The 23870-nt window shown below is 64.8% G+C and overlaps 1 protein-coding gene across 1 annotated transcript; it reads left to right on the forward strand.

The window, feature by feature from the left end:
• Positions 1–322: 322 nt before the first annotated feature.
• On the forward strand, positions 323–22877 carry RAPGEFL1 (Rap guanine nucleotide exchange factor like 1). The gene is made up of 15 exons (XM_073326308.2): positions 323–740; positions 9250–9328; positions 10269–10419; positions 10919–11016; positions 11359–11471; positions 12204–12371; positions 13187–13284; positions 14235–14357; positions 15000–15178; positions 15666–15756; positions 16751–16801; positions 17758–17845; positions 18667–18731; positions 20575–20629; positions 21133–22877. The coding sequence occupies exons 1-15, from the start codon at positions 323–325 to the stop codon at positions 21252–21254; spliced, it is 1899 nt and encodes a 632-aa protein (XP_073182409.1). The 3' UTR covers positions 21255–22877.
• The last annotated feature ends 993 nt before the right edge of the window (positions 22878–23870 follow it).

Genomic DNA, 23870 nt, shown 5'->3' on the forward strand with positions numbered 1-23870 from the left:
CCGGGCCGCCTCCTCCCAGCCCGAGGGGGAGGGGGCCGGGGGGCGGGGCGAAGCGGGCGAGGGGGCGGAGCCTGGAGCTCGTTACCTTCCCGGGGAGGAGGCGGGCGCCGGGCTGGTGCGGTTCTGGCATCCCCGCATCCCGGGGCGCCGGGGCAGCGCCGCCCGCCCGCCGCAGCGCCCCGAGCCTGCGCCGCGGAGCCAGCCCGGGGCTGCCCGGCCCTCCCGCCGCCGGGGCCCATGGCCCCCTGAGCCCCCCGGCCCGGAGCGCAGCGCGGAGCCGGGCGCCCCCCGTGCGCCCCCCGTGCGCCCCGGCCGGCCGGGCATGAAGCCGCTGGAGAAATTCCTGAAGAAGCAGGGCTCGCACCTGGCGGGCCGGGCCGGGGCCGGGCCCGGGGCCGGGCCGGGGGGGCTGCAGCGCCGCCCCAGCGTCTCCCGCCTGCTGCTGCCCGGCTTCCTCCGGGAGCCCGCCGAGGAGCCCGAGCGGGGCATGGAGCCGGCCCGGCCCGGCGGCGACGGGCGCTGGCTGGAGCTGCGGCCCCCGGACGCCGCCCTCCGGTCCCCCTCGTCCTTCTCCTCCGAGGAGCTGTCCCCCGGCGGCGGGGAGCCGCCGCTCAGCCCCGACCCCGCCGCCACCTGCTGCTGGCCCCCGGGCCCGCCCGACAGCCCCGAGCGCCTGCTGGGGGCGCTGCTGGACCGGCTCGGGGGGGCCCCGACCTCGCACGGCCAGGGCTGCGGCGCAGGTAAGGGGAGGGGGGGGCTGCAGGTGCCCATGGTGCCAGGGGAGGGGGGGGTCAGCCCATGGTGGTAGGGGGAGAGGGTCTGGTGCCAGGGGAGGGGGGGTCAGCCCATGGTGGTAGGGGGAGAGGGTCTGGTGCCAGGGGAGGGGGGGTCAGCCCATGGTGGTAGGGGGAGAGGGTCTGGTGCCAGGGGAGGGGGGGTCAGCCCATGGTGGTAGGGGGAGAGGGTCTGGTGCCAGGGGAGGGGGGTCAGCCCATGGTGGTAGGGGGAGAGGGTCTGGTGCCAGGGGAGGGGGGTCAGCCCATGGTGGTAGGGGGAGAGGGTCTGGTGCCAGGGGAGGGGGGTCAGCCCATGGTGGTAGGGGGAGAGGGTCTGGTGCCAGGGGAGGGGGGGTCAGCAGGTGCCCTTAGCGGGAGGGGGGTCAGCAGGTGCCCATGGTGGCAGAGAGGGTCTGACTCCTTGGATGAGGTGCATGTTGAAAGTGGGGGTTGGTTGCTGTCACAGTGGGGGAGGGAGTCTGCGGGGGAGGGTCAGGCCATTGGGGGAAGCTCAGGGGGACCTGCTGGGCTCTTGGTAGATCTGGCAGGGCCCAGGGTAACCACATGTGGGCTGCGGGATCCTGCACTACGGTAACCGGCTGGGGGCCTGGAGGGACCTCTCCCGAGGAGCTGGCCACTGTGGTGGTCTGCGGTGCCGTTGCAGATCGGAGCCACCAGGAGGCGCCGTGTCAGGGGAGAGCCTGGGGCAGAGGCTGGGGACCCCCTCCAGAGAGAGGGATGCTTGTCGGGGGGGACAAGGGGGCTCCATTGGAAGGGCCCCCCTTGGCCAGCTGGGCAGCATCTGGCTTTTCCAGCCCTTGGCGAGCACGGCCCCAGGGCCTCCCTAAGATCCCAGGAGACACTCGGCTGCGGGGGGCTCGGAAATGACCGGCGGTGCCGCCGGGGCCCAGATGGTGTTGGCTGCCCCTCGAGCCGCCCGTTAATCTTTAACGTTTGTCAGCGTTTGTCTGGGTGGCCGCGGAAGGCAGCTCGCTGGAGCAGGAGCCTCGGCCATCCTTGGCATGGGCTGCCCCTCTCGCCTTGGGCTCCCCACCTGAAAGCCCAGTGGCAGATGGCCCCGGCCCCTCGGGCCTCGCTCTGCCCCTGTGCCTAGTCGAGGCTGGGCTGTCTGGGCGGGTGTTTAGGGCCGGGGAGCGGGACCCCTGGCTGAGGCCAGCGATGCAGCACTTGGCAGCGTTTGGCTTCAGGGGAGACGTGGGGGGTGGAATTCGGGTCTGTGGAGCTAAAACCAGGCCTGGAGCAGGCACCGGCTGTGCAAGTCCCCTCCAGCACAGCGGGTGCTGGAGAATTAGACTCAGGGAGTCGGTAGCAAAGCTCCTGCAGTGAGCCAGAGCTTCACCCTCTGCGCCTTGAACGTCCTCTGTAAAGGGTGTCTGTGTGTGTGGAGGGGAACAAACCACCGTCTGGCCTGGACGTTCCTGTCCCGAGTCAGGGGGTGCAGTGGGCATGCAGGGAAAGGGCTGTCACTCCTTTGCTTGGGACCTTAGCAGCAGCGTGGGTGGGTCTGATCAGGACCATCTCTGCATTGGCTGGGGGGTGCAACAAGCCCTGCTGCCTCCCGTCCATCTCTGAGCTCTGGCTCGGGGAGGATCCTGGGCAGGAGGAGAAGCTGGCGTCTGTTCTAGGACTCTGGGACCTTAGCATCCATCGAGGCTCTTCTGGGAGGTGGCAGAGCCCTCTGATTGGATGCTTGTCTTTGCTCCGGCTGCCTCCCACACCCTACTGTCCAGTGCATGGGCAATGCCAGCGATGCTGGTGGCCATGCAGCTGTTCAACAGCTGCTGTGTTCCACCCCAGAGGTGGCTGCATTTCAGTGTCACCTGAAGTGATCCCTTTACCCGTGTCACAAAGGGCCTGTGGGGCTAACTTGTGATTGAAGCACTATGAGAGCCTCACAGGAGCAGTGTCTTGTATTGTATGTAGATGGGGAAACTGAGGCACAAAGCGAGGTGGAGCCTTGCACAGTACATCAACAGCAGAACAAGGAGTAGTGCTGGCTCCCGGTCCCCTGTAGTGACCACGGGACACGTGCCTCCGTGTACGTCGCCTCCCAATGCAGTGTGGGGTATAATTATCCGGATTTTCACAATAAAGCAGGGGATGAAATGTCAGGACAGGTCCAGCCTGGGGAACAGAAGGATTTCGGTGCCCCCGCCCCGCAGCCCTCATTGCAGGACCACCCTGGCAGCACAGCCCTGGCTCCATTGTGTTACGGATTTGCTTAATCTCCAGCTCACTGGTGCAGAGTTACCTCGTGTGCAGATTGGCAGTGCTTTGATCCCGAGCTTGGCATTGGCCCTGAGCCAGAACAACGTGCCTGCCGAACGATTCCCATCCCAGGGTCTCCAGGCACTCGCCACCCCGCTGTCGGCAGCCCCACTGGCAGAGGGCAAGTGACTCCTCCGTGGCCTCCCTGCCCTAACCACTGGACACCGCTCCCTTCCCAGAGCTGGGAATAAAACCCAGGAGCCCTGGTTCCTAGCCCCATTCGCTCTAACCACTAGGCCCCACTCCCTCCCTTAGCCAGGGATAGAACCCAGGCATCCTGACTCCTGGGCGTTTAAACCACACCCTGCGCCCTCCCTGCATTAGGTGCTGTGTCCCCACCTCAGAGTGCGGCTGGGCCCGTGGGGGCCAGCAGCTCGCAGAGGGGGCTGGGCGTGGGGGGTACCAGTGGGTCATGCTGGCTGTGTTTCAGGCGGGGGGGGCTGGCAGAGGTGCCCCCTTCTCCTGTGGGGCTCAGGGGAGGAGCAGTGGTGCTGGGAGCACCCAGACCAGCTCCCCTCGCTGCAGTAAGGGGCTGCTCTGAACTCCCTGGGTGCTCAGAACTGCTGTCTGGTGGGAGCCCCGGGGCAGGGAGCAGCCCCCCCCGCCCGCTCCCCGGGCGCCTGCACGGTGCCGAATACCCTGCAGCTGTTCTGGAGCATGGGCTTGCCCCGCACACAGGTTCCTGCCTTGGGAATTTCCCTGGGCCTCTAGCTCTGCCCGCCTGGCTTTGGCGGGGTCTCGATGCATGGCGAGGGCCACTGCCCAAGCGGTGCTGAGCGTCCCCTAGGAGGCGCTGTGTTCCCAGAGGCTCCCAGCCTGGCAGCCAGCTAGCAGGCTGGTAACCCCATGGGCAGCCTCGATCTTGCTAGAACAAGCCCTCTAGGGCCGGGGGAGCCGGCTGAGCCTCTCTCCGCTTTAAGGAATGTTTTTGGGAGGGTGGGGCTGGGGGGGGTCTGAGTGTCTGGGGCAGGGAAGGAAGGACCCTGCCTCTGGGAGTCCTCCAGGGTACGGTCCCCATGGCAAGGAAAAGCCAAACAAGCCAGACAAACCGACCATGCGGCTAGCAGGAAATCCCCTTTTCTTATACACGGAGATACCCCCTAGCCTGCGGGGCTCACTGCCCCAAGGTGTAGCAGCATGGTCAAGGGCTCGGTACGATTCAGGAAAGCGTTAAATACATACCCTGGCATTTTCCAAGGGCCTTAAGGGACCCTGATCCCAAATGCCCCTAGATCCCCAATCTCAGCCCCTGGGGACAATAGAAGGAACATCTGGTCTGTCCTTCAGCAATCCTAGCTAAGGGCTGAGGGATATACACCCTCATGCATCAGGGCACAAGTCAACCCGAACCTTCCCAGGGTCAGGAAGGAATGTCCCCTAGAGGCAGGCTAGGGCATGAACTGCATGGTTGTATAGTCCATCCAGGCACCTTCCTCTGTAGCGCCTTGTCCTGGCTGCTGTCTGAGACGGGCTGCTGGGCTAATGGCTGCTCTGAGCCCGTGCAGCAGGAGAGACATCCGAGGAGGGACAATGTGACTCAGGGGGCAGGGCTGGCTTCCTGGCTTCTGTTCCTGGCTCTGCTGCTGACCTGCTGGGCAAGTCATTTCCTCTCTGCGTGCCTCAGTTTCCTTTCCCGTCCTGGGTCTGCTTAGGCTAAGATCTCTATGGGGCAGGGACTGTCTATCTGTGAGCACCCGGCACCATGGGGCCCAGTCTGGGCTGCGCGCTCTAGATAATACGCCTCCTGACCATCGCTGTTCTGAGGCCACGTGGCAGGGGTCGCATACCAGGCCAGAGGGAGCCCTGGTCTCCTGCACTAGGCTAACCCTGGTAGTCCCCCTGCGCCAGGGGAGGTGGGAGTTTGCTGTGGCTGGTCCGAGGCCGATCTGCCGCCCAGAGATTGCACTGCAGCCCTTCCCGACTGACGTCGGGCCGCAGGGTCCCCTGCCGCCCTGGCTGGGCAGCGGTGGGTGCCCTCTCCCAGCGCATGCCCAGGGCAGGCGGCTGGCTGAGCATGGGGAGGGCGACATCAGGCGAGTAGGCCCCGGTTGGGGCAGGGTACGAGATGGTCCCTCCCTCGGGCCTCTGGGCACCGCGAGGGAGCGGGCGGAAAGCGGGCTGGTTGGCTGGCGCCACGAGGAAGGATGCTCATTGATTGCTTTAGACCCCACCTGGCTTCCCTGACCGCCCCAGTAGGTGTGTCGGCGTTCACCTGTGGGCTGGCCCTGCCAGGACACGCTTGGCCCCTGCTGCCAGGCAGTGCTTGCCCAGCCTGGTACCTGGCACGAGGCAGGGGTAGGGGCAGACTTCCCAAGGCAGAGAAATTGCAGCGCAGAGCCAAGGGGACTGGGCGGGAGGGAGCTGGACGCCCTGGTGTCGGAAGCCACCTGGGGTCTGATCTTCCAAGCGGTGGAAAAGGGGAGAGGCCAGGTCACCCTGCCGGCGCTGGGCCAAACCGGGGTCCCCGGCAGTTAAAATCCCCTCCCCCCACTCAGGGAAACGCCCCCCAGCCCCTGGGCAATTCCACTTCTCTCCCTGCACTGGGGAGTGGGCACCAGGAAGTGGGCACTGGGGAGCTGGACTGAGTGGGGCTGGCGAGGACTCTCTATACTCTGCCGCAAGAGCCCTTTGTGAAACGCTCCCCCTGGCTCTGGGGGAGCCAGGTGCCCGTGGCCCAGAACCCGCCCCACACTGGGTGCTAACCGACCCCTTGTTGGCGCGACCGTGGGCCTGGAGCTGCTCCTTGGGCAGGGTTTGGCATGCAGGCAGGGCGTGGTGTGGGTGGGAGCCTCCTGCCCTGCTCAGGTGGTGCCTGCTCTCTAAATAAACAGCCGGCAGGGCGGGGGGCCCCGTTCCCCAGCGTCCGCCCCCCCTTGTTCAAAGACAGCTGGCAGCCGGGGGAGGGGGACTGGGAGTCAGGACTCCTGGGTTCCATTCCCAGATCTGGGGCCGGGCGGTGGGTGATTAGAGCAGCTGACTCCCGGTCAGGATCCCTGGGTGCTGCCGCTGGCCAAGGGGGAGGCAATGTGGACTAGTGGTTACACCAAGCCACTGGGACTTGAGACATCTGGGCTCTGCTCCTTCCTGGGTGGCGCAAGAGGACCCCTCAGCCCCCGCCCGTCTCCTGGGTGTGGAGCCCTGGGACGGTTAAACGCTCTGGCCCAGCCCTGTTGTTGTGAATTCGCTGGGGCTGGGGCAGCGCCAGGAGCCTGAGTCTTGCGTCAGGGCTCGGCGGGCCGGGCGCTGCACAGACTGGGATCAAAGGGACGGGCCCCCCCCGCGGGCCTACGATGGAAGTGACCCAGCGAATGGGGTTCGTGCTGATACCCCGTCCCCTCCTCTCAACCCGCCCGCCCCCAGACTTAGCCCCTGAGTCACTGCAGGTGGGGTGCAGCCCCGCTCTGTCCCTCCGCTCTATGCCACGGGGTCTCTGCTGCTCATGGCCTCGCCGGCCTGGCATCTCGCTGGGGCCTAGCGAGGCGGCCTCTTGTCTCGTGTCCATTCATTGGAGCCGGATTCGCTAAGGGGCTGGGAGCCAGCTTGGCTGGGGTTGAGCAGCTGGCGGGGTTACTCTGTTCCTGGGGTTTGCATTCGTTGTCTCCCCCGGCCCTGGTACCTCGCGCCCCTGCAGAGAGAAATGTAGAATTCCTTCAGCGCCGATTAGCCAGCCAGCGGCAGCGCCCGCGGCAGCATGTGCCGGGCCGGGATCCCAACGGCTGCGTCAGGTGCTGGCTGCTTGAGCTTGTCCCAGACCTGACAAGAGGCAGCGTGGCCCAGTGGTCAGAGGCCCTGAGGCTCACTGGCGAGGGCTTGATGGCTTGTGGCAGCCTGGCCTGGTGGCAGGGACACTGGGCAGGGAGGCAGGACTCGCGGTTCTATTCCCAGCTCTGCCGTGTCACCGTGGGCAAGTCATGGCCCTGCACCGTGCCTCAGTTTCTCCTCCCACCCCTTCTCTTGTTTGCTTAGATTGTCACCTGCTCGGGGCAGGGCCTGTCTGTCTCTGTGCAGCATCCGGCACAACAGGGTGCTGGTCTCGGTCGGGCCTCTAAGCAACACCCGGTGCTACAAATACTAATATTAGGGGGGGTGTTAGCCTGGCTTTCCTGCCTACACCCACCCCACCCTGCAGCCTCCGGCAGACAGAGTATTTTCCTTCCCTGCCTGTCCCGTGTGCTGTTAAACAAATCAGGGCTCCGCCCTAGAGGTGGCTGCTTCTCCCGGTCGTGGGGGAGACGATCTGCGCCGGCTGGTGGGGATCTTTTGTTCTTTTGCCTCCTGCCCTAAGCTGTGCTGTTCCAGTCGGCTGCGGGGCCGCACGCTAGAGGTGGCAGGGTCTCGGGGCTGGGCGGGGTGTGTGGGCTCCGAGCGCATTTTCGAGTTGGGGTGCTCTGCTCTGACTGCAGGCTCCTCGCGTGGGGAACCGTCTCGCTCCCACAATGGCGTTACGAAGGCAGTGAATGAATTTCCTTCCTTGCCACCCACCTCCTTGCTGTGAAGTGGCTGCCCTGCTGGGGGCGGGCGCTCGGCCTCCCGCTGGCTTTTGATGCCGGGAGCTCGAGCGGGGCTCAGCGCCACAGGCCCTGAAGCAAAACCAAAGGGATTTGCTTTGAGAAAAACCTTTGGCTAATCTTGACTGACGCCAGAGGCTCGTTCCCCCGTTTTCTGGCCTGGCGCGTGGTGTCACTGGACAGGCTGGGCTTCCGCGGGCAAAGTGCCCGCTGGGGAGGCTTGTCTGAGTAAGGAATGGCAGGACTCGACCCCTTCAGCGGGTGCCGTGTTCCACCCCAGAGGTGGCTGCATGTCAGTGATTTTCAGCCCCTTTTCCCTCCCCCAGCTCCCTGGTCTCTTTTCCCTTAACCCCGTTCCCACCTTCCTGCTGCATGTCAGGGGGTGATGTCGTGTTTTGGGGGGAGGTATATGAAGTGGGTGGGTGGGGAGTGTATGAAGTGGGCGGGGAGGTATATGGGGTGGGGTGGGTGTAGGAAGTGGGTGGGTGCGTGCTGTGGGGGTATATGAAGTGGGTGGGGGTATATGAGGAGTGGGTGGGGGAATATGGGGTGCGGTATGAAGGGGTGGGTGAGGGGTATATGGAGTGTGAGGTATATGGGGGGTAGAGGAAGTGGGTGGGTGAGGTATTTGGGGGTGTAGGAAGTGGGTGGGGGGATAGGTGGGGTATGAAGGGGTGAGTGGGGGGGTATATGGAGTGTGAGGTATATGGGGGGTGTAGGAAGTGGATGCGAGGGTGACTCGTTTACAGACAAACGGGTCTGCAGGTTTGCTGTGGGTGCTGGACATTTTGGCATCACCCAGCATTGCTGCCCCCCGGGGTCGTGCCAGGGGCTCGCCTAGCGAGGGGGCTGGACTGGATCAAGGAGCTGTGGGGGGCCGTGGCTCGTGGGTGCAGAGAACCCCCTCTGCAGAGCCCTCGCTGGCCCCTGGTGTGGAGGAGGAGGTCAGAGCGGGGGCAGGGGGCAAGGCAGGGGCTGGGGGCAGAGTCCATGGGCAGAGGGTGAGTCACAGCATTCCTGGCACGGGGACAGCCTGGAATCGATACCAGTGCACCCTGGGAGGTCAGGGACCGAACAGGCTGCCCCCACCGCCCCTCCAGGCCGGCCCCCTGGGGAAAGCGGGTGAGCTGGGTGCTGCTGCCCAATCGCTAGCGCCAGGAGGTGGGTGACAGGATGCCTGGTTCTATGCATGGCGCTGGGACTGAGCGAGTCCTCCCCACGGCCCCTGCCTCAGTTTCCCCAGCTGGGCTAACAATGCCAGCCCACCCTTCTTAAGAGCAACGTGAGATTATCCTGTAGCAACGGGGGCCGAGCTCCCCGAGTTGTGAGCCCGGCCCGGGGCCTCCGCGTCGACCCTGTTAACTCACCCGAGCCCTGGCACAGGCCAAGCGATTGGAAATAGCTTCGATGCAGGCGTGTGTGCGCCTGAGGGACCGTGTGTGCAAGGGCAGCGTGCGTGCGAGGGTGGCCCGCGTGCGAGGGTGGCCCACGTGCGCTTAACCTACTACCCGCCCCCCGGGAAGGGATGGGGCCAATTCCCTGTGACTAACGCCGTGCTCGCGGTGTTTGTGCGTCCACCAGTGGGTGCGTGGCCCGGCCGTGCCACCGTCAGTGGGCACAGAGTGCCGCCCGCCTGCCCCACGCAGCCCCCAACCCCGTGTCCGTCTCTCTCCTAGACGTGCTACTGGACGACGTCATCCTCACCCACTCGCTCTTCCTGCCGACCGAGCACTTGCTGCAGGAGCTGCACCGGTGATATCCTTCGGGGGAAGGCCCCTAGGTTGGGGGCAGTGGGGATGGGCAGGGGGGTCTGATCTCGCCTCTTCCCTTTCCACAGCTGATGGGGGCCGGACTCGGGGGGGCGCGCCTTTGCCCGGCTATTTGCTTGCAGCGGGAGGCGCTCGCTCGCCGTGGGGATGTCGGGCGCAGCCATGCCCTGGCTGTGATTTTCCATAGCACCGGCGGAAGCTCGAACTGGAAATCCCGTGGGGTGAATACTTGGTTTCCTCCACGGCGGGTAGAAGCTGGTTTGTTATTGTAGGGTCTCCCGTGAGGAGCTGTGCTCTGCACGCTGGTTTGCTCCTGAGAGCAGGGTGGGAGCTGGGCCGGTTTGTTATGGTAGGGTTGAGCACCGGCCTGCTGACGTGTATTCATGCCAGGCTGCCCGTGTGTCGGCGTGGTCCCTGTGGACGGCGACGCCAGGGAGGGCCGGGGTCGGGATGCCCGTGGCTCCCCTCGCGGCCTGACCTGGAGCAGAGTCGACCAGGAGAGAGGAGGTGGAAGGAGCCAACGTGGCGCTTTGGCCGGGTGCCCTGGTTCGTTCCCCAAGGGAATGTGCCCCATCTCCGGGCCAGGCGAGCTCGAGTGAAACTCGCATCAGCTCACTCAGACGCTTGTCCCGCCGCCTCCCCCCGCGGGGTTACCCCTGTTTGCCCCCCCTGTGGAACCACGGTGTGCAGAGCAGGGCCCGGGGTGCTCAGCACCCGCCTCCAGAGCTGAGCTCATCTGTCCCCGGGGGGCAGCTGGGAAATGAACCCAGGTGTCCGGCGCCGCAGCCCGGCCCCTTTCTCTCGCTGCGCTAGCCAGGGCGCTCGTTGCCCCAGAGGCTGGTTGCCCCTCTTCCCCCAGGGGAGACTTTCAGCCCCTTTCCCCTCCCCCAGCTCCCTGGTCTCTTTTCCCTTAACCCCGTTCCCACCTTCCTGCTGGCGTCGGGGGGCCCTTCGCCTGGCTGGGCGGCGAGCGACGCGCGCCCGAGGAAGCGGGCCGTGCTGACCGTGTTGCTGCACTTCCTGGAGACCTACAAGGGCATCCTGCAGGAGGAGGAGAGCGCTGGGAAAGTCATTAAGGTCCGTGGCGGTCGGGGGGGGGGCAGCTTTACCCTCCTTCCCAGCCCTCGAGGGGCGGGGGGGTCCCAGCCCAGAGCAGGACAACCCTGGGTCTGTCACTGAGGGGGGGGGGTCATCGGATCCTCTCTGCCCACCTCTGTTTAACCCTCTGCGCTTGGCCAGGCTGGTCAATTTCACTCTCTGGGCTGCCCCACTGGCCCCCACCCGGCTGCCCTGATTCTTCCTAGTAGATTTAATTCCCCCCCAAACTGTGTGTGGGGCTCCGATACCCCAGGGACCCCCTGCCCCAGGGAGAGTATCTCTGGTGATGTGTTGCTCAGTAGCCGGAACATGGGCCCTGCAATCCACTCGGCTGCGCCCCCCCAGAAAACCAGTGCTGACCATGGCCGGGGCAGGGGGTTGTTCCCCAGTGTGTCAGGGCAATGCCAGGCCAGATCTGAGCTGGGGGAGCCCTGCTGGCCGGGCAGCCGAAGACCCCCCTCCCTGTGCCCCCCCGCAGGATCTCTACCTGCTGATCATGAAAGACGTCTCCCTCTACCCGGAGCTGGAAGACGAGATCCTGAGACTGCACCAGCTGGTGGAGAGAGCGGAGCTCAAGTGAGTGACACGGGGTCCCCGCCATGTTAACTGGAGCGACGCTGCCCCGAGCCGCGGCCCTGCGACTGCACCCTTGCTATGAGCAGCGTGATAACGCCAAGAGGCCCCGATCCGGGCTCAGGGCCCCCTTAAGCCGGCTGGTGCCGTGCTGGTACCCAGACCTGGGTGCAAAGGACTACTGGGGGACACTAGATGGCACCCAAAGATATTTCTGTTGGGGGGGCCAGGGCCTCGTGAAAACCAAGTGTGGCTTAATGCCCACTCTGCAGCCTCCCATCCCCCACAGGGCATTATTCCCCTACATCCTGCCCCTTTCCCTGACCTGCCCCTGCTTGGTTGCAGGGTGCCCGAGGAGATCCCGCCACCCAGCAAACAGGTCAAGCCGCTTTTCCGGCACTTCCGGCGCATCGACTCCTGCCTCCAGACCAGGGTGGCCTTCCGGGGCTCGGATGAGAGTGAGTGTGGTGGTGGCGGGGGTCCGAGTGGTCGGCCTGGCACGGCGAGCAGAATCCGATTCCCTGCTGGGAGGCAGGACGTCTGGGTTCCCTCCTGCGGGGGAGGATGTAGCTGCTTGGCCCCAGTCACCAGCGCTGGGTTCCTGCCCCCGATGGAGGGTGGTTGGCACCGGGGGGGGGGGGGGGGGATGACATGCCTGCTGCCTGCATTCGTTACTGTGATTGCGTCAGTTTCTGCGTGGGCTGGGGGCAGCCCCAAGGCTCCGGGCGAGCTGCCAGAGTGGCTGTTGGGGGTGTAAAATGTGGGCCCTGCCCCCACTGGGTAGTGCGGGGAGACCTCAGGCAAGTCCCTTCCCCGCTCTGTGCCTCGGTTTCCCCATCTGTAAAGTGGCTGGGCAAGCAGGAAATGCTTTGGGAGCCTGGGAGGGAGGGTGCAAAGTGACGCTGAGAACGAACTGTGAGCTGCCCCCATGTCTGATCTCCCCCCGCCCCAAGCCAACAGCAGCCCCTAAGTGACCCTGCCAGCAGAGCCCCCGCCAGGGGGCCCCTCCGCACACATCCCCTGCCCCCCATGCCCATCAATGGGGTTGTATGGCCGCGGGCTCACGAGAGCGGGACCTTGCTGCCCGCTCCATTCGGGGGGCGCCGGCGATGGGACAACGGGGATGTGGCTGAAATTCCACCCCCACAGCAGCCCCCCCTCTTACCCCTCCCTCATCTGTCTCCCTGCAGTCTTCTGCCGCGTGTACATGCCCGATCACTCCTACGTCACCATCCGCAGCCGCCTCTCGGCCTCGGTGCAGGACATCCTGGCCGCGGTGACGGAGAAGCTGCAGTACTCGCAGGAGCAGGGCGCCCGCGAGGAAGCCCTCGCCCTGGTAGCGGTGGCGTCGTCTGGAGGTGACTGGCCTAGGGGGTCTCAGTGCAAGGCATGTTCCAGCTTCCCTTGGGGCTCGGAGGGTCATGACTGGGCAGGGTCCGGCCTGGCATCGCTTCCCCTGGCTGCCTGCAGCGCATCAAACCAAGGATGTGCCAGCCCCCTCCAGGTCCGCCTGATCCACTGAGCCGGAACCGCCGAGGCCTCCGTGGTCTGAGCAGAACGTGGCCCCTGCCCCAGGGAGCCTGCAGCGATGTCCTCCCTGGGTGCCAGTAGGGGGCACTCTGGGTGGTTATCGGGGCACAGGGGCCACGCCAGACCTCTGCAGTCTCCAGCTGACGGGCTGGTGCCAACCCTGGATAGACATGGGTGAAAGGGGCTGCAGGAAGGAGAGACCCGCTACCCCGCGGGGGTCTGAGCAGAAAGGGTATTTTACAGCTGGCCCTGGCTGCTGCCAGCTCATGGGTGGGGGAATTGACCCCTGCCTGGGGCATTCCAGGGTCTGGTGGCTCCGAGAGGCCCCTTGATACAGATCCAGAGAAATGTGGACCCTGCATGAGCCCACCGCCACCCCCTTCCCATTCCAGGCCGGGGGGCAGAGCCTGATGGCCATTCATTTGCTGGCTGAGGTGCAGTGAGTTTGGCAGGTCCCAGAGCCTGGGTCACAAACCTTTGGGCACTAGCCAGCCCCCCTTATGAGCAGAGAGACTGGCATTGATTGGCCCCTGGGTCCTACGCCCCGCACCCCCAGGGCAGAGGGAGGGGGCAGTGTGGCTGGGAGACGGGGCGTGGGGGTGGGCTGACACACTGACCCCAGCCCCGTCTCTCCTGCCCCCAGAGAAGGCTGTGCTGCAGCCCAGCGAGGAGTGTGTCTTCACCACCCTAGGCATTAACAGCCACCTCTTCGCCTGCACGAAGGACGCCATCGAGTCGCTGGTGAGAGCCCCGCCCCGCCCAGGGCACGCGCCAGGGGCCGCCCACGGCAGAACCCGGCTTCCTGCCTGTTACTCCAGAGGCAGCCAAATGATGCCAGCTGTGTCACAAACCAGAGGGGGAGCTGGGGACGCTGGTGCCCAGAATCCTGCTTGTTTTACTTCCCTTGCCCTCCCCTCGGCGGGGCTCTGGCAGATTCCACCCCCCCAGTTCCCCATGTCCCAGCCATCCCCGCCCCTGCCAACCCTGGGGACGGATCGCTGATCTCCCGTGGTTCTCATTCATCCTGTAGGGGAATCCCAGGGCTTTTGGAAACAAGTCTTAACCCTGAGATCACTGCGCTAGCAGTGAAATGCAGCCACCTCTGGGGTGGGACGGCAGCTGCTTGGCAGTGCACCACAACGCTGCACAACAGCGCAGGGTGGGGATTTAGAAATCCTGTATCCAGCTGAAGCTGCAGGAGACAAAGCAGAGTCCCCGGGGGTTGGGACGTGGCCAGAGCCCTGGGGTCGATGTCCCGACGCTTGCAAAAAGCATCATGAAATCTTAAAGGGCCCCCAGGATCTAACCACTAGGCAAGACCGCCTTTCCCACCCAAGGCCGCCAGTCCCCTCTTGACCGCTGGACCTCGCTGCAGTCCCTGCATAGCGCATGCAGGTGCCCTTTGTACCAGGGACATATGGCCACAGTGCCACTGGCTTACTGGGGCAGCGCTGCGTGAGCGGGTGATTTAACTGGGGTCTGGTCGCTTTAGCTGTGTGGTTCTCTCCCCTTCTGAGCATGTGGGTGGGGGGAGAAACTCCCCGCCCTGAATGCAGTGGCTTTTCTCACGGCCCACCGAGGGGGAGGGGAGGCTGCTACAGAGGCCAATAGCCCAGGCACCTTGCCCCCTCTCCGCACAATTAGCCTGAGGCTGCAGCCTCATGGCAAGTCTCGCCCCTTACCCCCGACAGGTCCCGCTCCCCGAGGAGATCCAGGTCTCGCCGGGCGACACTGAGATCCACCGCGCGGAGGCTGAGGAAATAGCCAATCACCTGACGGCCTTTCACTGGGAGCTCTTCCGCTGCATCCACGAGGTGAGGTCGGTGGGGCTGGCCTGCAGGTCCCAAGCCTGTGTGCAGGGCTGCAGGGCACATGGTGGAGAGACATGGGGGGCAGGGGGAGGAGACACGGAGCAGAGCATGCTGGGGAAGCCAAAAACAATTGACAAAAACAATCCCCCACCCCCCGCCCATTTTTTGTTGAAAAATTTGGTCCACGTTTTTGTAGGCTCCGAACCCGGCCGCTGCAAACAGGAGCAATGGGCCGGCCGGGTCAACAAAATCTGAGATTCCCGCACAAAAATGGAAAGCGGCACAACGCTCTCCATGGAATCGAACGTCTTTTCTGTGGGGTGCCCAGCTCTGAGATGGGGCCTTTGCTCCTCGCTGCTGGTTTGAGTCCAGCCTAGGACAGCAGGCAGCAAATGCTGTTCCCAGCAAACAGCTGTTTGGCCCGTAGGTGACACGAGTCTGGCGGTAGTTGACGGGGGGAAGCGTGTAGGGCACTGGGGCTTTGCTAAGACTTCCTATACAGGAGGGGGCAGGGGCAGGGAAAGGGTTCAGGGTTGGGGGCTGGTTACGGGACGGGGTTAGGGTGACCGGCAGGAGCTCAGGGTTCAGGCCGTGGCGCACTGGCGTGGAGCGACACCCACCGCACCCCTCTCCCGTGGTTTGCAGCTGGAGTTCGTGGACTACGTCTTCCACGGGGAGCGGGGCCGGCGGGAGACCGCCAACCTGGAGCTGCTCCTACAACGCTGCAGTGAGGTGCAGCACTGGGTGGCCACCGAGATCCTGCTGTGCGAGGCGCTGGGGAAGCGCGCCCACCTGCTCAAGAAGTTCATCAAGATTGCAGCCATGTGAGCGCCGCGTCTTGCCTGCTGCCAGGACCGGGGGGCCCTGCATGGGGCTGGGGCGGGTGCTATGGACGGGGGGGGCCCCCCTCCTTGCAGTCCCAGCCCCCCGGTCCCTGGTCCCTCGGCCTCAGCTCTGTGCTGCCGGGCGTCTCTCCTGCGTGGGCAGCTGGGACAGCGTGTAAGGCAGGTCAGGCGTGGATGTCGGTGCTGATGCGGCAGGAGGCTGCCGGGCCCCTGACTGGCACCGCCAGGGCCGGGACTGGAGTGCTGGGGGTGGGGGGTGGGATTCCGCAGGGGCTTGGGGACACTGGTCATGGGGCTGCCCTCCACTTGCCCCCAGGGTCCTGATGACCCCATGCCTAGAGCTTGCCCAGCTGGAGGGCCGCAGGTTGCACGCCCCTTACCCCTCCCGCTGGGCTGGGGGGCAGGATCTCTCTCCCTTTTAACCCGTTAGCGGCTGGCCCCTGAGTCTCCTGCTCCGTGTCCCCAGATGCAAGCAGAACCAGGACATGCTGTCATTCTATGCTGTGGTGATGGGGCTGGACAACGCGGCCGTCAGCCGGTTACGGCTCACCTGGGAGGTAAGGGGGTAGCAGGAGTGTGGGTCTCTGCTTGTCGGCCCAGGGTTTGGGACCCCCCATCGGTCAGGGCAGGGCTCCCCATCCCCCATCTGAGCCAGCTGGGTCGCTTTGCCCCGACTGGCAGGGACCTCACGTCATGGACCGCATCCAGCCTGCGCCGTGCTTGGGAGGGAGACCTCTAAGGAGAACCCAGGGTGCTGCTGGCTCAGTAGGGGGCGCTCTTCCCTGGCAGTCAGTGCTGACCCCAGGGGGGCGCTACGGGGTGCTGTGCTGCAGGGACTGGGGTGGGGGCTCAGTAGAGGGCGCGCTCCCCTGGTAGTCCATGCTGACCCGAGCCAGGTGCTAGGGGGCCCGGGCTGCTGTCTCTCCGAGGTTGGGACTGTTTTGGAGGCATTAAAGACCCTGCCGACTGCCCTTTGCATCCGAGTTGGCTTTTAACCCCGATGCCCGGGCTCAATTCCAGCCCTGTCCTGCACCCAGCCTTGCCCCTGTGGTTTCAGCCGAGTACGCAGTGCCTTGCCCTCCCTGCCCAGAGAGGCTATGCAGCCTTGCTCCGCGGCTGGGCAAGCAGCTGCCGTGGTCCACCCCAGAGGTGGCTGCATCTCCGTGCTGGGGGAAATGGCTCCTTCCGCAGCTGCAAAGTGTGTGGGGATCCCGGTTGCTGTTTATCTTCCTTTTCCTCCCTCCAAGTAAACAAACCCAGGAAATAAACCCCAGGCCCCTCCCTCTGCTAACAAGGGCCTGGCCCATTGCACAAGAGACCCTTGCCCAGACGGGGATTAGCTGCGCTCCAGCAGCCTCCCCGCCCCCTCCCTGGGGCCCGGTGACCCCGCTCCACCTCGCTGCCCAGGGATGGCGCCCTGCGATGGAGGCGAGTCCCCCATGATGCCCATGTGCCAGCCTGAGCCGGTGACCTCCTGGCACGGGGGTGCTGGGCGGCGGGGTCTGAACCTGGCCCCGGGGCTGGGCACTCACGGTCCCGTTTGTTTTTCAGAAGCTTCCGGGCAAGTTTAAGAACCTGTTCCGGAAGTTTGAGACTTTGACGGTGAGACCCTCGCCCCGGGGGGCTGGGCTGAGTGGGGCGCTCACCGCTCTTGTGCCAAGGTGCTGGGGGGGCAGGACTGGGCACCCATGGGTACCTGGGTAACCTGGCACCCGCACAGGGGCGGGGTGGGGGCTGGGAAGGGAGGGGGTGGAAACGGTCCCCTGCGGCTCCGCTCCCGGGGGCCCCCAGTGGGAATCTCCCCTCGGAGTTAACTAGCAGCCCAAGGACGCGGCTGAGAGGAGGGAAAACACAAACAGGGCCAGGGACTAGCCGGTCAATGGCCTCGCCCCTGTGCTGGGCGAGGCGACCGGCAGCCCCCCAGCGCCTCCTGCTGGGAGTCCCGTGAGCCGGGTGAGAGGTACGCACCACATGCCCCCGGCTGCCGCGGAGAGGTGGTGTGGATAACGTGGTGCCACGGCAGGAACCGTCCTCCCAGCCCGGCCTTCTCGCCCCCAACACCGGCCTGCATCTGCCCCCTCGCTCAGCGTCTGAGTGTCGGGGACATAGGCGGGTTCCCCCATCCGTGTTGAGCGCACAGCACTTGGCTCCTACCCGGAGGCACCGGGGGATTGGAACCGGCGAGTTCCTGAGGCAGCCACGCTGGGTGCACTAGGCCGTGCTGCCTCGTCTGTGCCAAGCCGGCCGGCTGGAGACCCCCTTGCGGGGGGCTGGGCCTTGCCAACGCTGTGATCTTAGCCACCGGCCCGGCTGCCTAGAGCGGAGCCTTGGGTGGCAACGGGGCTGACGCCGGCGTGACCCCATGTGCCACAGTGTGGCCAAGCTCAGCCGGGTGGGTCTGGGTCCCCCGAGGGGTTTGCCTGGTTCTTCTCTTCCTGGCCCTCGACCTGCAGAGCCCAGCCCCTTGTTCAGCGTCTCTGGGGTCCCGCTGGGGTGTCCAGGCCGGGGTTCCCTGGAGCACCCCCCCTTGACCTGTCCTCCCTCCCCGCCCCCTGCAGGACCCCTGCCGGAATCACAAAACCTACCGGGAAGTCCTCTCCAAGATGAACCCGCCCCTCATCCCCTTCGTGCCCCTCATCCTGAAAGGTGAGCCATGGGCCGCCAGGGAGCGCCAGGTACAGTCCCTCCCTGGGGAGGCCTGGGGGCTCCTGGGAGGCGCTCCCCACTGCCCCCTCCCCAGAGAGCTCGTGGCCACGCAGGGACCCAATCCTGGCAGCCGAGGGCCCATGTGTCTGCACCTCGTTGTGCAGGGAAAGCATTGCCTAGTGGTTACAGCTGGGGGGCTGCTGGACAGGGCTTCCGGCTCTGCTGCTGTCTCATGGGTGACCTTGGGCAACTCCCCTCCCTCTTCGGTGCCTCAGTTTCCCCAGCTGTGCTGCAGGGAGCAGGGCCCAGGGCTCAGTAGGGGGCATGTTCCCTTCACCGTCAGTGCTGACCCCACTGCCCCAGGGCGGTGTCAGGAGGCACTGGGCTGCCTGACCTGCTGTCGCTCCCAGGAGGTGGTAAAACCTGGTGACCCCACAGCCCTTCCTGGCCAACAAGGGCCTCCTGCCCCTGGCCACATTTCGACTGGGCAGAGTGAGCCCTGCCTGCTCCCCTCCCTCCCCCGCTGCTGCCCGCCCGGGATTTTCCCTTGTCCACTGACAGCTGCCGTGCTCCACCCCAGAAGCAGCTGATTCCTGGGACTCTTGGGGGCTGTGTCCTGCCCTCAAGCAGAGTCTCCGGATCCGGCAGCCCTGGGAATCCCGCTGCCTGCAGAGCTATGGACTGGGGCATGGGGATCTCCCAGCCAGGTGCCCACAGAGCAGGAGAAGGGGCTGAGACCCGGGCCAGCACGGCATCCGGGCGGGGGAGGAGAGAGTCCATCTTGCCTGCGCTCACCTTGTCCCTCCTCCTTTGCCCCCCAGACCTGACGTTTGTGCACGAGGGCAGCAAGACGCTCCTGGACGGGCTAGTGAACGTGGAGAAACTGGTGAGTTGCCCCCCTCCTCCGACCCCCTGGAGGAAGAGACCCCTGGATCCAGTTCTCCCCAGTGGGTTTCATTTTCCCGGACACCTGGGTTCTTTCCTTGGCAAGGCCCTTCCCCTCTGTGACGTGTGTTACGCACAGAGTGCGTCCCTGCCTCAAAGAGCTCACACAGGGTGGGAGGGGAAACTGAGGCAGAGAGCAGGGACGGGACCTGGCCCGGATCACCCAGCAGGCCAATAGCAGAGATGGCGACGGCTCCCGCCCCGTGTGCCTGTTGCAAGCCCCTGGCCTGGCTCTGAGAACAGCTGGTGTCTGGGGTGGGGTGGGGGGCGTTGCAGCACCGGACCCGCAGGGCAGCGAGCTCTGCCTTTGTCTGGATGGGACCCCAGGTGGCAGAGCCCCAGCCCCCTGCAGTGCCCCCCCGCCCCCCGCGAGATTAACTGGCGTTGTCCTGGGAACGTCCTTCATGCAATATTCAGCCTGGCGCAGGCGCGGGGGGGCCGGGAGTGCCGCAGCCAGCAGAGGTGGAGTGTGGGGGGGGGGGCTGCTGCATGGAGCCAGTGTTGCCATGGCTACGCACTCAGTCCCGCAGCCCCTCCAGGGACGTGCCAGGCGCTCGGCTCATGGGGTCCTTGGGCCGCAGCTCGGCACAGAGAACGGGCCATGGCCAGGCTGGGGGGCGCCTGCTGCCCTTGGGGAGATTCTGGCCCGATCTGCCCATCTGTCCAGCTCGACTCCCCTGTGCTGAATGTCCCACTTCCTGAGCTGGTGTAAACGGAGCCGCTGCCGCTTAGCCACCGAGCAGAATTCCCCCCACCTGGCCCGTAGCTTCCGGGCGGCTGGGCTGAGAGATCCCCTCCCCCCACGGCACCCCTCTTCAGGTTTCATGGGGCTCTGGGCTGGCTGCCGAGCAAAGCGCCGGGTCGCTCCCCGACTAACGCAGCCCGTCAGTGCCCTTCAGCTGGGGCGGTGCTGCGCCGGCAGGGGGCGGCACCCTGGGTCTCCGCAGCGAACCCGGGCGGCCTTGCCCTGGGCACGTGGGCATGACCATACCCCACACGGCATCCTGTCCCCTCGGAGCCTCGTCCCTGCCTACGGATTGGCAGCTCAATGCAGCAGTTCCCTGCACCCCAGGGTTCCCGGCTCAGCCTGCGCCCCGGGGCGGGCGTCTCACTTGCCTGGGTCCCCCCTGGATCGGTGCTGGGTGCTGTGCTGGGCTGGAGTTCAGAGCTCCCTCTCACCCACCCCTGGTGGGATCCAGGCACCCTGTCTAGGTGCTTGGTGTAGGAAACCGGGGCCCAGGTCTTGCTAAATCAACCCCCGGGGTGGAATTTCCCCTGCGCGACCTGCAGGTCACAGCCCCTGTAGGGCAGCAGCAAGGAATGATGGGTGCCGGGACGGCAGAGGCAGCCTTGCTCCTGGCACTGGTGGGGCTCCCGGGTGCTGCGAGAGACCAACAGCTGGGTCCAAATCCCCTCCCCCGCCTGCACCTGAGCCCCTGTGTGTGTCTTGGCTGGGGTGTCTACCGCCCTCTGCTCCCTGTGCGTGGAGGGCTTCGACCAGCTGTTTGTTATTTAACACACCTGCAGGGGTAGAGCCAACTGGATCGGGCTCCTTGGGCGCCCGGGCGCAGGGTGGGCGCAGAGTCGGTGCCTGTCCCCTGTGGGATGAGGTGGGTTCTCCCAGCTGTGGCACGGGACGGCTCACTGCCCTGACTGCCGGTCTCGTTTCTGTACCCGGCTCGGGGGCTGGGCCCACGGTCCTGAGGCCCTTGCTGGGGCCTGGGCTGCCCCAGGGCCAGGCCCAGCGCCCAGGCTGTTAACCACGTGGCTGCCTTCCTTTGCAGCACTCAATCGCCGAAAAAGTGAGGACAATCCGAAAGTATCGCAGCCGTCCCCTGTGTGAGTATGAGCGTCTCCCACAGGCTGCCCCCCCGCGCTGCTCTCCAGGGACAGGAAGGGCAGCGTCATTACCCCACGGAGCTCCCTGCTTCCCCAGACTGCAGATCCCGACTGGGGGGCACTGGGACTGGCAGCCGGGGTGACTTAGGGGGTGGGGCCTTTGCCCCTGGTTTACTGCTCTGAAACCTGCCCAGCATGGGAACAAATGAAAGCTGCCACCTTCCAAGCGGCAGAGATCTGTTGCCCGGGCCATAAACCTGTGCGAAAGCCGACTCAGGCTGGCCTGTCTGGTTCTCAGGGAAGCTTCCCAGCTGGCCCGGTCAGGCCACCTGTGCCAGGGCCCGCCTGGCAGCCGCCATGCTTAGCCCCAGGGCAGCAAGCAGCCCGCCGTCCTCTCTCATGCGGGCAGGAGCCAGGCAAGGTGAGTTCCACCAGGGGAGGGAGAGCAGCGCCTCCTGCTGCTGGCTCCCGGGTCATGCGCCCTGACTTCTCCTCCCCCGCAGGCCTGGATTTGGAGGCGTCGCCCAGCCAGCTGCAGACCAAGGCCTACGTGCGCCAGTTCCAGGTGATCGACAATCAGAACCTGCTCTTTGAGCTCTCCTACAAACTGGAGGCGAGCAGCTAGTGACAGCCGGGGGGGCGCTGGATCCGTCACACTACAGCACTTTGGCTGGCCGCGGCCCCGGCTCGCTGGACGCCCCTGTGCGCGGAGAGACACGGGCACTTTGTGGTTTACAGAGCCACGGCACTTTGTGGTTTACAGAGCCGGCTGGACTCTAGACACATGGCCCTTCCCCATCAGGGGGTGGGAGGGGACAACCCCTGCTGCGCAGACGGGGTGGGCCGGGACTGGCTTTCGGTCTAGCTTTAAACTCTGGGCCAGGCGCCCAGGGCACGGTCTGGGAGACCAGGGCATGGGCAGGAGACACTGTCCCCTCTGCCAGGTGCCAGTGGGGTGGGTTGGAGCCAGGTGGGGTGAGGGGCAGCATGTGGTGTGGGGTCAGCATTCCCCTTGGCAAACAAAGGGGACCTGTGCCCCCTCTACAGGGTCCCAGCTCCCCCTCTCCCCGTTCCTGTCCTCTCTTCTTGGGTTCATCCCTCCTGCTTCTCCCACCCCTGTGTGTTTCCCTCCTTTCCTCCTTGCCCCAGCCAGAGCAGCTGTGACTGCATCACCCCCTGCCAGCTCTCAGACCCCCTCTGCTGGGGTGCTCTCAGTACATGTCAGAATGCAAAGCTCCCCCCCCCCCGGGGGAAACAGCATTGGGGTGCTGGGGAGAAGCCCTGGCTCCCATGCCTCTGTCCCCCAGAGTCGGTCCAGCTGCAGGCACCTCACTTCCCTCTAGTTTCAAAATTATGGGTTGTCCCCACCTGCCCGGGGTGCCTTGGTCCCTAGGAGTTTGGCTGCAGTACCTGACACAGGTGGGGTTTGAACCTGTGAGCTACAGAGTGGAAAGCAGGAGCCACCGGAGCTAGAGCCCTAAATCCCTTCAACAGCTTTCTAACCTCATACATGGGCTGGCAGGGGGAGGGCAGGCAGAGCCCCCTGTGGGGGTTATGTGGCCCTCATAGTGCTCTGGGGCTGGGTTTATTTTCCCATTAGACTCCACCTGCCCCCCAGCTTCTCCCCCATCTCTGCCCCTCGCTTACCTACGCCAAGGGCAGGGTCCCCAGTATGCCTGGGCCGGCGCTAAGGGCAGTTGTGTAACCGCATTGCCTTTAAACCCTGCCTGTCTGCTCCACAGAGCTGCTCGTGTCCTGAAGCATGACCCTAACGCCCCGGCCCCCAGCCACCCCCCACTGCTACAGCAGGGACTCTTCACCTGGGATGAAGCCAACCCCAACCCCCCTCCCCCCACACACACATTGTGCCCCTTGGCAGGATGGGAGCCACTCCCTACAGCCAGCTGTATCTGGCCCCAAGGAGCCCCCATGGCAGTATGCAGAGAGGATAGCAGCCTACGGGAGTGGGCATCAAGAGTGGGGTGAGGTGGTTGCAAGGGGCAGCAGGTGGGCGGGGGAGCCCCAGAACAATGTTCCCCGCAATTCTAGTTTTGTACCTATCCTTTTGGGCGCGTGGTAAACAGCCCGAGGAGGTTCTCTTTATGTATATTCAGGGTCTTTCTGTTTCTGTCACGGCTGAGGGTCTCGCCTGCGGCCTGGGCGGCTCCCTGGCCTAACACGAGAATGTATATGTTTTGTACCAAAATGCTCTCTTAATTGTAAATTTATTTTTTAAAAGAAAACGGCAGCTCCTTGTGTGCTACGGTGCTTTGTACAGAGACTTTTCTACGGGCGGCTTTGGGGTTGCGGCCCTTTGCCCACACGAGCTGGAATGGAAAGATGCACTGTGCAGCTTGGCTGAGGCTGTTTGGGTTCTGAGTTTATGATTATTTTACCATGCTCCAGAAGCACTGGGGTGGGAGGAAGACTTCGGACCGGAACTGGCAATAAAAGCGGCACTGTCTACTGAGAGGCATGTCCAGCACCTGAATGATTGCAGCAGCGGGTCCGAGCCCCAGCCGGGCACCAGAACCGCACGGCATTGGCCCTAGGCAAATGCAACCTGCTGAGTCTCTAGACTCCAGTCCAGGCCAACCTGCCCCTTCTCATTCAGTTCCACTCGTCACGCCCCATGGGGGAGACAAACGGGGCTCTGCGTGGCGTAGCCTTTTGGGAGAGTCTTTCGGGAGAGTCTTTCAGGAGAGGCCTTTGTAACCCACACACCTCCTGGGCGTGGCATTGTGTCCCATCTCGTGGCACCAGACCACTTAGAGAGAGACAATGAGTCTGCTCTACAGCCTTAGCTACAGCCAGTTGGCTTTTAGCTCATGCGGAAGAGCCTCTTGCACTAAGCTCCAGAGAGCCACAGTTCGATCCTGCCTGCTGCCGGCCGGGGGCCTGTTGGCGTTACACCTTTAAAGTCCAAGGTCCCTAACCCCCTTTCGCCCGAGTGCGTCTCTTGAGAGGGGAGGTTAACCTAGGGGCTGGCCGTGCCTCAGATGGCCGTCTCTGTAGTGCATAGGGTCTCTATCCTAAGCCCATCAACCTGGCCAGCTGGCGTGTGTATGAACCCCATTGTGGATTTCCTAGGACAGCTACCTCAACAGAGGGACGCTCCTGAGAACACTGGGACAGGCGCCAACCTTAAGTCCATGTGCCCTTTCCCCCGGCTGCGCCCAGAGGTGCTCCCTAGCACTCTGTGTGTGACTCCCTGCATGTTCCCTGGGCTCCAGCATGCCCA

This window comes from Lepidochelys kempii, chromosome 27 (genome assembly GCF_965140285.1).
Source record: "Lepidochelys kempii isolate rLepKem1 chromosome 27, rLepKem1.hap1, whole genome shotgun sequence".
Taxonomy (NCBI): domain Eukaryota; kingdom Metazoa; phylum Chordata; order Testudines; family Cheloniidae; genus Lepidochelys; species Lepidochelys kempii.